The sequence below is a fragment of the Ranitomeya imitator genome, chromosome 2 (assembly GCF_032444005.1).
Source record: "Ranitomeya imitator isolate aRanImi1 chromosome 2, aRanImi1.pri, whole genome shotgun sequence".
Classification (NCBI taxonomy): domain Eukaryota; kingdom Metazoa; phylum Chordata; class Amphibia; order Anura; family Dendrobatidae; genus Ranitomeya; species Ranitomeya imitator.
Genome location: NC_091283.1, coordinates 183,715,444 through 183,730,329, shown reverse-complemented (window position 1 = coordinate 183,730,329; position 14,886 = coordinate 183,715,444). Strand labels below are relative to the sequence as shown.

Below are 14,886 nucleotides of genomic sequence, written 5' to 3'. Positions count from 1 at the left end.
CTAGGATATGGGGTATCCAACTTTTTAGGTTATATACTGTTCATACACCTCCTGTCTAGGTATCACCTGGGGATCATTCTTATGGTGAAGATCCCTGACTGTGATTGATATGTCTTTGGACATGTTTGTAGTATCTTTTTTTTAAGGAAGATCCGATTGAGAGTGACAAAGGAAAAAAGAAAGTCATACATGCACGTTTTGTGGATTCTTTTTGCAAGTTTTTTTTTGTTTGGCGCAGGAAAAAACAAGCAATACAATTCATGTTCTTAGCTGTAACAGGTGTAATCTTGGTTCTTCCGACTGTATGCCACAATCAGCATTCCTATAAAACCTGAGCGGCAAAACTTTCACCCCCCAAAAAAAGCGGTCTGTGTATTGCATCTGTTTTACTTTAATATTGGGGAATATATGGCAACCAGCAAGAGGTAGTAATGGCAGACACTATACCAGCTTTTAAAGGACTGGATGATTTCCTTGATACACATGATATCGCGGGTTATAGTTAAATTAGTGACTAAATGTACAATTGGTTGAGAAAAGTTGAACTTGATGGATCTAGGTCTTTTTTTTCAACCTATATAGCTATGTATCTAACTATGGTAAAATGACTGTAAAAACAAAGTTGCTTTGCCTCTATCTATGCCCTTTTCATCCATCTTACGGGACAGGAGCGAGGGATAGGTGAGAAGGTGCAGTGAACTGCTCCGCCATGCACAAGACCGTCTGTGCTTAGTTTGAACAGTCATTTTCTGCCAACAAGAAAACATGTAAATGTATACATAGTGTAAGTGTGGTAATATACTCACTGGTCGCCGTTTTCCCTGGTTGCCACCCGGTTTTATGATTTAAGTGACGACTGTTCAGATTTGGTGACTCAAAGTGGGGCCTAAGTTGCTTTTACAGTGTAAGCCTATGAAGTGCAAGAATGATGCTCCATAGGCATACACTGTAAAAGAGACTTCCCGTCATAGACCCCAGTGTGATCTGGCAACTCGGAACAGAAGTCATGTGACCCATAAGAAGACTGTGGTGCTGCAGGAAACTAGCGATCAGTGAGTATATTACCACACCGACATTACATATATATTTACACTGGTTTAGGCATTAGAGTTTGAATTTGGCCTAATAAAAAAAAAAAAGCAGCTCTCCCACCAGTTGTCCTTGAAACATGAACCAAAGAGGGTCTCCTGACGAAAATGCAACATCCCTACTGGCAGTTCTATGGCTATGTGCACACATTGCGGATTTGCCGCTGGAATTTCTTGTGCGGATTCTGCATCTCTTGGCAGAAAACGCAGGTGCGGATTTGATGCGTTTTTTTATGTGGATTTTGTGCGGATTTCATGCGTTTTTACCCCTGCAGATTTGTTTAATGGAATGGGTACAAAAACGCTGCAGATCCGCACAAATAAATGACATGCTCCTTCTTTTAATCCGCAACGTTTTCCGTGCAGAACTTTCCACACCATTAGCACAGCATTTTTTTTCCATTGATTTACACTGTACTGTAAATCACTTGGAGATCTGCAGCGTTTCTGCGCGGAAAAAAAAGCTGCGGATCCGCAGTAAATCCGCAACATGTGCACATAGTCTTAAGGCTAATGAGTTCAGGTCACAGGACCAGCAGCCAGTCCGTGTTTCACGGCTATCTAAAAATTCGGCTGTAGGAAATAAAAATGCCTTACCATTTACAAATTTATGACTCCAGTCTGTACAGGAAATAAGAGAAAAAGAGTACATCTATACTACAGTCTAAAAGAAATTCTGCATAATGAAAAAAAAACAACCCACAACACATCAGATCCTTCTGCACGGCCTCATTCTGAAATGTTTATTTTTTGTTGTATTTTTTCTTTCTTACAACAATGTGAATGTGAATAAATTTTCAACACCCTGAAACAGGTTCATGACGATGGGGCAGAAAGAAAATTTAGGGCAAGAAACTGAGGGGGAGGGAGTGATGCAGGGTTTCTAACAGGAGACCAAATATACTATATACCTGAAAGGAAACTGAACAGGAGGACCAAAGAGCCCCACAATCACATGTTGAGGTATTTGGAAGAATCTCACCTTTCACGGAATTTGTAGATGGAAGAAGAAAATAATAAAAACATAAAATAAAAAAATCCAAAATATAAAGACATTCACAAAAAAATAGACAATTCTAAACATAGAACATGGTATTCCCAGTACAGTACAGCTAGATTACAATATAATAAAGAACACAACAGATACATAATCAGCTCCAAATTTACACATAGAAACTAACATTTCTACAGAATGTACTCCAAAGCCAGTTGGGTCTCAAAGCAACAAGTATCTCTTTAAACAAAGCAAAGAGAAAGGTGGAAGGTGGGGAGGAGGGTATAGGGGGCCATTAGACTTTGAGGAGAAGGGGTAAAGGAAGTTTTTAAATTAAAAATGAGTTTCTCTACGTCTGATGTGAAATACCAAACGGAGAGCAAAATGCACGGGCAACAGCAGCACTAAACATTTGTCCATTTCATTTGTTTAAAAAAAATCATACAGCTTTAAAAAGCAATTTATACAACCAAGCAGTGGAAGAAAAATAAATCTACAAAGATATCTGGGAATAAAAAATTACTTTGGTACAAATTTCACCAGGACGCAAGCCTATAAAAATATTCCCTTAAAATATATAAACATGATTTAAATTAATTTTTTTTCTTAAATTTATCATTTATTTTAGAATTTTTTTTTTACCCCTTCATCCCTGAGTTATGTTATTTTAAGCATCACTCCAGGGTTTAGGTTACCAACATATAATATTTTAAGGAATGAGTGAAATGTGTACACATGACCTTCAGGACCGAGGAAAAGGTGGAGGAGTCATGATAGTAAGGAATTTAATGAACTGGAAGGTTGCGGTGCAGAGATAGAGGAAGCAAATAGAACAGATTTTATCTGTCTTATTATTATGAAGTCTGTTTTCTCCCCTTAACCCATTCTATGAACCCTTGGTTTCCATATTTACAGCCAATACAAACGCTATAGGATGTGGCATTTATAACAGCCACCACTGTATAGAGGAGACTACAAAAAGCTTTAGAAATCCATGTACAGCTCCCCCTAGTGGAGGCTGTTCACAACCACATTTCTTTACATTACCCAGTCAGAAAAACCAAGCTCACCTCTTTCAATATTTCTAGAAACTAATGTGTAGTTTGGAGATGAAAAAATCTAAAGCATGGATTCTGCTTGGTTCTAAAGGTAATGCTTTTATCTGGTAGGCAATTTCCACAGAATGAAGCCTGGTCTAGTGTTCAGTGCTTTCTATTATATGATGGTAAGTAAACCATTTGCAGCATCAGTCTTTGTAGAGCGACTGCTTCCTGTAATAAGAGATTCCCAGAGATAAGACACTTCATACCATAGCTGTCCACATAATGTCTCTTAGGAGTGAAGGGGGGACTGTACAGCAGGAAGACACTATTGCTTCCTTCCATTACAAAATAAAATACTAAAGCCAGGTGTCATCCCACAGATGTGTGGAAAGGCATCAGCACCTTCAGAAATTTTTAAATAGCTTCAAATAAAAATAATTATAAAAAAAAAAAGCTTCAAAGCACCAGAGATTTTCACAGTGGGGGTCACACCGGTCGCCTCTCGCGTTGTTGAACCAGTCACGTCTCTCTTCATTATTTATAAAAGCTTCTGTTTTCCTTGATCCATTGCAGGAATGAAGGTGGGAGTTATATATTTTCTCTCATTAAATAACATTTATATTATTTTTTTTTTCCATTTTTTACACATTATTTTATATTGCACTTCACAATGCTTTCTGCCTGTATTACCCATAATGCTCTTTTGTTACCAGCTCCGTGGCAGAAAGGGAGGATAACTGTGAATCTTTTTTTTGGTTTGTTGTCTCACAGGCGGGTGACTGGTAGACAGCGGATCTTTCATATGTCCCTTTCCATCGAGTGTCAGCTCTGGGGACGATGATTCGGTTTCCTGTCCCCTCAAATGCCATTGTACAGCGGGGTGAAGGGACATGCTGGAATCCTCTCCATTTTTAGTTCTGTTCTTGCACAATGGATTGGGAGGGGGCCCTTTAGCTCTATGTTTCTAAGTCATTTGGCACCTTTTATCCGCTCAGCACAAGAGGGATGTTCAGGGTCCAATGGATGTAGCACCAATGTAACCTTTCACAAGAAGCAGACACTCCCCACTTCCAAGTGAAGGTTCTTTCCAGGTGTGGATGGAGGGAGATTTAACACATCGATGATTGGTAAATGAGTGGGGTCTTGAGTCCGAAAAGTAAAGATGGTTTGATGCCAACGTCCATCCTGCAACTGCAAAAGAAAATACATTACTGAATTGATATAGTTCCAAGCAAAACAAGCCAGAGATGGTATGTCACTCTCCATAAGGAGAAACGATACCCCTTAGACCCCAGTCCAGAGCCTCTCACCTAGCCAAATTAGTTCTCATGCTTCACACTGACTAGGGCCAACAGCCCGAAACACCGTGTCTGCGAATTGAGATACTAATTTGGCTTTTATCCTAAATCATATTGCACGACTCGTTAAAGAGTTGATTGTGACTTGTAGGATCGCTACTTCCAACAGGTGGCGCTATAGAGTTTAAGTCCTCTTTTTTTCAAAAGAGGCAATTTGCATAATTCACAGACAGACAGAGGCAGGTTTGCCGATGCTGTCTTACATTGGGTGCATCTAGCCTAATTCTAAACTATGGCAATTTACAACAGTAGTTCATGCTGAATGAAGAATTTGGTGTATCTTTAGATCCATGTCTAGTTTTATACCATCTCTTGGTTAGTTTACTTAAGTCATTTTGGTGCAAAAAAATAAAATAAATATATTGGCCTAATCTTAAATCCACTTTGCCATACCACTTGTTGAACAAGGAGCAAAAAGTGTCCAAAACACTTAAATATGGAGCGTGATGTGGCCTAGAATTCAGTCTAAAATATGAATATTAAATCCTCCTTGTTGTTGAAGCAAGGGAAGGCGGAAATAATGTGAATACATGTCTCTTCCTCAGGCTGGGTGACCTGCTGAGACCTTTCATTTGACCCCCCATGTACATTGGACCAACAGCCGAACCTGCCGATAGTCATGTTCAGCCAACAATATAATGTGTATAGGAGCCCCGGGCAATTGATTGTCGGTGGAGTTAAGGATCTGGCATGCCTGATATTGGACCACTAAGGCTAGGTTCACATTGTGTTAGTGCAGTCCGTTCAACGCATACGTTAAACGGACTGCGCTGACGCAAGTGCCGACTTTGCACAGCACTAGCGCAGATGGAGCATCTGCAAGCTCCATCTGCGCTAGCGGTGACTGACCCGGAAACGCTGCAGCCCGCGTCTCGGATCCTTCACTCAATGTGCGTCCGACATTGCATTCAATGGCGCCGTTAACGGACTACGTTACACCGCGTTATAGCGTAGTCCGTTAAATGGAGACACTGAACGCAATGTGAACGCAGCCTTAATATCCTTTAGCTCTCACAAAGATAAGTCACCGCCAGAGGATTCTGACGGAGGTTTCTCATAGAGAACACATGAGCACTCCTGTGTATGGGAGAGATGGCTGTCGGCCTAATGATCAGCCAATTGCTTTAATGTGGGTGGAGGGATTTACAGTGGAAAATGTTTTCAATGTACATCTGTCCATATATAATATATACACACAAGTTGGTCAAAACTGCAGATTTGAGAAATTTGGTTTACCGTTATTTACAAATTTTACGCAATGGCAGAATGCTGTCTGACAAACAATGTCAGGTTGGAAAATTTCAGCTGTAGTCGTCCAAAACTAGATGTTTATGCCAAGATCTGCAGAATTTGTGTTTTAAATGTCAGATGGTAAAAAAAACTTGTGCATATAGCTGGCTTATCATATAAGTCCACAGTCCAGAAATATTGCAATCGCACAGCCGTTATACGTTAGACCCTTTCTGCTTCAGGGGTATTGAATGCCACACCGTACAAGCCTTTAGTCACAATAGAAAAAAGTAATCGCTATACAAGCTCCACCTGGGTGCTGCTTCATGAAAAAAACAATTTGTATAAGAGTATCCAGAACAAGAAAAGTAACAGCGCACTCACCGGTGTTGAGCAAAAAGCGATTTATTCACATGAAATCATGCGGTGCAGGGAGGGTGGTGAAACACATACGGATGACAGCTGTTTCGTGCTGCAAGCACTTCAACAGATCTGTTGAAGTGCTTGCAGCACGAAACAGCTGTCATCCGTATGTGTTTCACCACCCTCCCTGCACCGCATCATTTCATGTGAATAAATCGTTTTTTGCTCAACACCGGTGAGTGCGCTGTTACTTTTCTTGTTCTGGATACTCTTATCATACAAGTGATGCTGTAATAACAGCTTGCACCTGTTCACACTTGCTTTTACTCTGTTTGGAGGTGTTAGTTAGTTTTTCTGAATCTTATAATTTACTATTGGAGTTTGTGACTGCCTCTATTTTTGACTGGGCACGCCTCCCATCAGCCGAAACCTGTTTTTAATTAATGCTAATCCTACCTGCGCTCCTGGGAGAGATTATTATCTTATATATAATTGTCTAAGGGTCACTTCTGTCTGTCTGTCCTTCTGTCACGGTTATTCATTCGCTGATTGGTCTCGCCAGCTGCCTGTCATGGCTGCCGCGACCAATCAGCGACGGGCACAGTCCGGAAGAAAATGGCCGCTCCTTACTCCCCGCAGTCAGTGCCTGTCGCCCGCATACTCCCTTCCGGTCACCGCTAAGACAGGGTTAATGCCGGCGGTAACGGACCGCGTTATGCCACGGGTAACGCACTCCGTTACCGCCGCTATTAACCCTGTGTGTCCCCAATTTTTTACTATTGACGTTGCCTATGCGGCATCAATAGTAAAAAATGTAATGTTAAAAATAAAAAAAACAAAAAAAAACCTGCTATACTCACCCTCCGTAGTCGCTCGCGCCGGCCGCCATCTTCCGTTGCAGGTTCCGGTGGCAAAGATGGTATGGGAGAAGGACCTGCCATTACGTCACGATCATGTGACCGCGACGTCATCACAGGCCCTGCGCTCAAAACAACTCTGGGACCGAAAGCTGCCGTGGACTACAAGGGGCCCTCGGATAGGTGAGTATATGTTTATTTTTTAACCTGTGACAAACCTTGCTGGGCAATATACTACGTGGCTCTGTGCTGTATACTACTTCGCTGTGCAATATACTACGTGGCTCTGTACTGTATACTACGTCACTGGGCAATATACTACGTAACTGGGCAATATACTACGTGACTGGCCAATATACTACGTGGCTCTGTGCTGTATACTACGTCGCTGTGCAATATACTACGTCACTGGGCAATATACTACGTCACTGGGCAATATACTACATGGCTGCACAATATACTACGTCACTAGGCAATATACTACGTTGCTGCGCAATATACTACGTCACTAGGCAATATACTACGTAACTGGGCAATATACTACGTGGTTGGGCAATATACTACATCACTGGGCAATATACTACGTGTCTGGGCAATATACTACGTAGGCTGTGCTATATACTACGTGGACATGCATATTCTAGAATACCCGATGCGTTAGAATCGGGCCACCATCTAGTTATTATTATAATACATTTTTATAACGCCATTTATTCCATGGCGCTTTACATGTGAAAAGGGGGAAAATATAGACAAATACATTAAACATGAGCAAAAAACAAGGCACTAACAGGTACAGAAGGAGGAAGGACCCTGCCCGTGAGGGCTCGCAGTCTGCAGGGGATGGATGAGGATACACTAGGAGAGGGTAGAGCTGGTTGTGCGGCGGTTCAGTAGGTTGAGGATCACTGCAGGTTGTAGGCTTGTCGGAAGAGGTTCATTTTGACGGTTTCTATGGTAGGCGAGAGTCTGATGTGTTGTGGTAGAAAGTTCCAGAGTATGGGGGGAAGCACGAGAGAAGTCTTGGATGCGGTTGTGGGAAGAAGAGATGAGGAGAGTAGAGAAGGAGATCTTGAGAGGATCAGAGGTTGCGTGTAGGTAGGTACCGGGAGACCATGTCACAGATGTATGGAGGAGATAGGGTGTGGATGGCTTTGTATGTCATAGTAAGGGTTTTGAACTGGAGTCTCTGGGCGATATGAAGCCAGTAAAGGCCATGGCATAGGGGAGAGGCTGAGAATAGCGGAGAGACATGTAGATTAGTTGGACAGCAGAGTGTAGGATGGATTGGAGTGGTGCCAGAGTGCTAGAGGGGAGGCCAGAGAGTAGATGTTGCAGTAGTCAAGGAATGCGCGGATCCGGGAAATATTTTTGAGTTTGAGACGGCAGGAGGAGGCAAGGGCTTGGAAATGTGGCTTGAAAGAGAGGGCAGAGATGAGGATAACCCCGAGGCACCGGGCTTGTGGAACTGCAGAAGCAGCTATTGACATTTATGGATAGATCTGGTGGAGGGGTAGAGTGAGATGGGGGAAAGATGATAAAGTCTGTTTTGTCCATGTTCAGTTTTAGAAAGCGAGCAGAAAAGAAGGCCGAGATAGCAGACAGAGAGTGTGGGATTTTGGTAAGTAAGGAGGTGAGGTCAGGTCCGGATAGGTAGATCTGCGTGTCATCGGCGTAGAGATGATACTGCATACCGTGGGATTCTATGAACTGTCCCAGGCTTAGGGTGTAGATGCAGAAGAGTAGGGGTCCTAGAACAGAGCCTTCAGGAACACCGACAGACACGGGGCGAAGTGAGAAGGTGGTGTGGGGGAGGGAGACACTGAATGTTCAGTCTGTTACATATGACGAGATCCAGGATAGGGCCAAGTCTGTGATGCCAAGAGATGAGAGGATCTGTAGCAGAAGGGAGTGGTCCACAGTGTCAAAGGCAGAGGACAGGTCCAGAAGGAGGACAGAGAGTGTCGCTTGCTCTTGGCAGTTTGGTCATTGGTGACTTTAGTTAGGGCAGTTTAAGTTGAGTGATGAGGTAGGAAGCCTGATTGTAACCGGTCAAAGAGGGAGCAGGAGGAGAGGTGGGAGGACAGATATGTTTGATATTTAGGTTTAGGGTCCCATCAAAGAAAGGTCACCTTGCCATGGTTGATGAACACACATGAATTGGCCAATGTATGCACCGAGTACCTTCATTTCATAAGTATATTCTATATTCAATATTTGCATACATTTTAGTGCTGCTGTATTCTTTTGTAATCTTACACCCAGACTGTATATACAGCTTACGTTACACACACATCTTTCAAAACTTTTTTCCGCTCAAAAACACACAAAAATTCTAGGTATTTTTTAAGAAATCATTTCATGGCAACCAGAAAACAAAGCAATAGGTAAATGATTTTATATGGTAACTTTTAGTAATGTTTCAGTGTTATTGATGTATAACTAGGTGCACTTAAAGAAAGGTTACTTAGTAAGTTTACAATCATTGTTTGCGACGAGGATTACAACCCTAGCAAATTTCATAGATTTACTTTACTTTGTTCCATTGAATTCCAATATCAGTGCATTCAATCGATTAGACGTCTATAAAAGAAAGTGAAAAGCAAATAATCCTAGTAGAGACTGGTCTGAACTGGAGCAAACATCTAACAGTCTAGAAGAGGGAGAGCTAGGCTGCGTAATGACATTTACACAACTGACAGCCTTGTGTTGAGCTGCAATTAAAAACTAGAACAGCCCTTGTCTACATTATATTAGCTACATTACCGTTTAGGGATGTTGATTTTCCCACTGACCGTTTTGCACGCTTGTCTTAATGAAGGTCGCGCTGGAGTATGAGGCACCTACAAGTGCTTCTCATTAAATTAGAATATCATGAAAAAGTTAACTTCAGTTCTTCAATATAAAATGTGAAATGCATATATTATATAGAGTCATTACAAACAGTGATCTATTTCAAGTATTTATTACTGTTAATGTTGATGATTATGTCTTACAGCCGTTGAAAACCCAAAAGTCATTATCTCAGTAAATTAGAATACCCGTATATACTCGAGTATAAGCCGAGATTTTCAGCCCACTTTTTTGGGCTGAAAGTCCCCCTCTCGGCTTATGCTCGAGTCATTTGACTTTTTCAATAAAAAATTGGCTCCAATCTTTAGCGGACACTATGTTGCGTTTGGAGACCCCTGTGTGCCTAAATATTGGAGCTCCCCCACAAATGACCCCATTTTGGAAACTAGACCCCCCAAGGAGCTTATCTAGATGCATAGTGAGCACTTTGAACCCCCCAGGTGCTTCACAACTTTTTTTTCACAAAAAAAATCTTTTAGCCTCAATTTTTTCATTTTCACATGGGCAACAGGATCAAATGGATCCTAAAATGTGTTGGGCAATTTCTCCTGAGTACACCGATACCTCATATGTGGTCACAAACCACTGTTAGTGCACACGGCAAGGCTCGGAAGGGAAGGAGCGCCATTTGACTTTTGAATGAAAAATTAGCTCCAATTGTTAGCGGACACCATGTCGCGTTTGGAGAGCCCCTGTGTGCCTAAACATTGGAGCTCCCCCACATATGACCCCATTTTGGAAACTAGATCTCCCATGGAACTAATCTAGATGTGCGGTGACCACTTCAAACCCTCAAGTGCTTCACAGAAGTTTATAACGCAGAGCCGTGAAAATAAAAAATAATTTTTCTTTCCTAAAAAAATATTTTTTTGCCCGCAATTTTTTATTTTCACAAGAGTAACAGGAAATTGGACCCCAAAAGTTGTTGGCCAGTTTGTCCTGAGTACGCTGATACCCCATATGTGGGGGGGGGGGGGGACCACTGTTTGGGCACACGTCGGGGCTCGGAAGGGAAGTAGTGACTTTTGAAATGCAGACTTTGATGGAATGGTTTGCGGGCGTCACGTTGCGTTTGCAGAGCCCCTCGTGTGGCTAAACAGTAGAAACCCCCCACAAGTGACCCCATTTTGGAAACTAGACCCCCCAGGGAACTTATCTAGATATGTGGTGAACACTTTGAACCCCCAAGTGCTTCACAGAAGTTTACAACGCAGAGCCATGAAAATAAAAAATCATTTTTCTTTCCTCAAAAATGATGTTTTAGCAAGCAATTTTTTATTTTCACAAGGGTAACAGGAGAAATTGGACCCCAATAATTGTTGCCCAGTTTGTCCTGAGTATGCTGTTACCCCATATGTGGGGGTAAACCACTGTTTGGGCGCACGTCAGGGCTCGGAAGGGAGGGAGCACCATTTGAGTTTTTGAATGCAGGATTGGCTGGAATCAATGGTGGCGCCATGTTGCGTTTGGAGACCCCTGATGTGCCTAAACAGTGGAAACCCCTCAATTCTAACTCCAACACTAACCCCAACACACCCCTAACCCTAATCCCAACCCTAATCCCAACCCTAACCACAACCCTAACCCCAACACACCCCTAACCATAACCCTAACCACAGTCTAATCTTAACCCTATTTCCAACCCTAGCCCTAATTCCAACCCTAACTCTAATTCCAACCCTAAGGCTATGTGCCCACGTTGCGGACTCGTGTGAGATTTTTCCGCACCATTTTTGAAAAATCCACAGGTAAAAGGCACTGCGTTTTACCTGCGGATTTACCACGGATTTCCACTGTTTTTTGTGTGGATTTCACTTGCGGATTCCTATTGAGGAACAGGTGTAAAACGCTGCGCAATCCGCACAAAGAATTGACATGCTGCGGAAAATACAGCACAGCATTTCCACATGGTATTTTCCGCACCATGGGCACAGCGCATTTGGTTTTCCATAGGTTTACGTGATACTGTAAACCTGATGGAAAACTGCTACGAATCCGCAGCGGCGAATACGCTGCCGATCCGCAGCCAAATCCGCACCATGTACACATAGCCTAAGGCTAGGTTCACACTGCGTTAGTGCAATCCGTTTAGCGCATATGCTAACGGAATGCGCTAACGCAATGTACAAAAAGGGATTGCGATTAGCGATCCCGCTAGCGCAGATGCCCGATCTGTGCTAGCGAGAACGGACCCAAAAACGCTGCAAGCAGTGTTCGAGGTCCGTCAGAAAATAACGGGACATCGCTAACGCATGCCAAAAATGGCATACGTTAGCGATGCGTTAGATACATTGCGGTCAATGGCTGAGCTAACGGATCCGTTACATTGCGTTAGTGGCGCTATGTAACGGATTCCGTTAGCGGACTGCCACTAACGCAATGTGAACCCAGCCTAATTCTAACCCTAACCCTAGTTCTAACCCTAGTCCTAACCCTAGTGGGGAAAAAAAAAATATTTTCTTTATTTTATTTTTGTCCCTACCTATGGGGGTGATAAAGGGGGGGTTTATTTATTATTTTTTTATTTTGATCGCTGTGATAGGTTCTATCACAGCGATCAAAATGTACTTGTAACGAATCTGCCAGCTGGCAGATTCGGCCGGCGCACTGCGCATGTGGCCGCCATTTTGCAAGATGGCGGCGCACATGGAGCAGACGGACGGACACCGGGAGGGACATCGCGATGTCCAGCCATGGCTGATGCTATTGCATCATCGGCCATGGCTGGATTGTAATATTTCACCAATTTTCGTTGGTGAAATATTACTATCGCTCTGATGGAAAGTGAAACGTCACTTTCAACATCCAATCAGAGCGATCGTAGCCACGGGGGGGGGGGCACGGCATATGCGTCACAGGTCGGATTGGCACCGACTTTCATGACGCATACGCTGTGCCACAGGTCGAGAAGGGGTTAATCTAGGCACTAACACTTCCTCCATACTGCAGATCATCTCTAAATCATTAAGATTTTGAGGCTGTCGCTTGGCAACTCGGAGCTTAAGCTCCCTCCATAAATTTTCTATGGGATTAAGGTCTGGAGGAGACTGGCTAGTCCACTCAATGACCTTAATGTGCTTCTTTCTGAGCCACTACTTTGTTGCCTTGGCTGTATGTTTTGGGTCATAGTCTTGCTGGAAGACCCAGCCACGACCCATTTTTAATTTCCTGGAGGAGGGAAGGAGGTTGTCACTCAGGATTTTACGGTACATGGCTCCATTCATTCTCCCATTGATGCAGTGAAGTAGTCCTGTGCCCTTAAGCAGAGAAACACCCTCAAAGCCTAATGTTTTCATCTCCATGCTTGACAGTGGGGACGGTGTTCTTTGGGTCATAGGCAGCATTTCTCTTCATCCAGATATGGCGAGTTGAGTTAATGCCAAAGACCTCAATTTTTGTCTCATCTGACCACAGCACCTTCTCCCAATCACTCACAGAAACATCCAGGTGTTCATTGGCAAACTTCAGTCGGGCCTGCACATGTACCTTCTTGAGCAGGGGGACCTTGCAGGCACTGCAGAATTTTAAACCTTTACGGCGTAATGTGTTACCAATGGTTTTATTGGTGACTGTGGTCCCAGCTGCCTTGAAATCATTAACAAGTTCCCCCCGTGTCGTTGTAGGCTGATCTCTCACGTTCCTCATGATCAAGGATACCCCACAAGGTGAGATTTTGCATGGTGCCCCAGATCGATGTCGATTGACAATCATTTTGTATTTCTTCCATTTTCTTACTATTGCACCATCAATTGCCTCCTTCTCATCCAGTGTCTTACTTATGGTTTTGGAGACCATTCTAGCTTTGTGCAGGTCTATGATCTTGTCCCTGACATCCTTTTTAAAGCTCTTTGGTCTTGCCCATGTTGTAGAGGTTAGCGTCTGACTGATTAAGTGAGTGTGTGGACAGGAGTCTTTTATAAAGGTGACTATGTAAGACAGCTGTCTTTAAAGGGAACCTGTCACCCCGAAAATTGCGGGTGAGGTAATCCCACCGGCATCAGGGGCTTATCTGCAGCATTCTGTAATGCTGTAGATAAGCCCCCGATGTTACCTGAAAAAGGAGAAAAAGACGTTAGTTTATACTCACCCAGGGGTGGTCCCGCTGCTGGTCAGGTCGGATGGGCGTCTCCGGTCCGCTGCGGCGCCTCCTATCTTCTTTCCATGACGTCCTCTTCTGATCTTCAGCCACGGCTCCGGCGCAGGCGTACTTTGCTCTGCCCTGTTGAGGGCAGACAAAGTACTGCAGTGCGCAGGCGCCGGGCCTCTGACCTTTCCGGCGCCTGCGCACTGCAGTACTATCCTCTGCCCTCAACAGGCCAGAGCAAAGTACGCCTGCGCCGGAGCCGTGGCTGAAGATCAGAAGAGGACGTCATGGAAAGAAGATAGGAGGCGCCGCAGCGGACCGGAGACGCCCATCCGACCTGACCAGCAGCGGGACCGCCCCTGGGTGAGTATAAACTAACGTCTTTTTCTCCTTTTTCAGGTAACATCGGGGGCTTATCTACAGCACTACAGAATGCTGCAGATAAGCCCCTGATGCCGGTGGGATTACCTCACCCGCGATTTTCGGGGTGACAGGTTCCCTTTAATGCAGGTAATGAGTTGACTAGAAGTGTCTAACTGGTCTGTAGGAGCCTGAACTCTTAACCCCTTACCGGCATCGGACGTACTATACCGTCCGATGCCGGCTCCCCTGCTTTGATGCAGGGCTCCGCGGTGAGCCCGCACCAAAGCCGGGACATGTCAGCTGTTTTGAACAGCTGACATGTGCCCGTAATAGGCGCGGGCAGAATCGCGATCTGCCCGCACCTATTAACTAGTTAAATGCCGCTGTCAAACGCAGACAGCGGCATTTAACTACCGCTTCCGGCCGGGCGGCCGGAAATGACGTCATCGCTGACCCCCGTCACATGATCGGGGGTCGGCGATGCTTGTATATTGTAACCATAGAGGTCCTTGAGACCTCTATGGTTACTGATTGCCCGTCGCTGTGAGCGCCACCCTGTGGTCGGCGCTCACAGCACACGTGCAATTCTGCTACATAGCAGCGATCAGCAGATCGCTGCTATGTAGCAGAGCCGATCGGGTTGTGCCTGCTTC

At 44.1% G+C, this 14,886-nt stretch overlaps 1 protein-coding gene across 1 annotated transcript in view; it reads right to left on the bottom strand.

The window, feature by feature from the left end:
• Positions 1-1,816: 1,816 nt before the first annotated feature.
• Positions 1,817-14,886, bottom strand: part of COL27A1 (collagen type XXVII alpha 1 chain) — a 407,011-nt gene continuing 393,941 nt past the window's right edge. Inside the window, exon 61 of the mRNA XM_069748227.1 lies at positions 1,817-4,316. Coding sequence (XP_069604328.1) covers positions 4,170-4,316 — 147 coding nt within the window. The 3' untranslated portion in view covers positions 1,817-4,169. The remainder of the gene's footprint in view (positions 4,317-14,886) is intronic.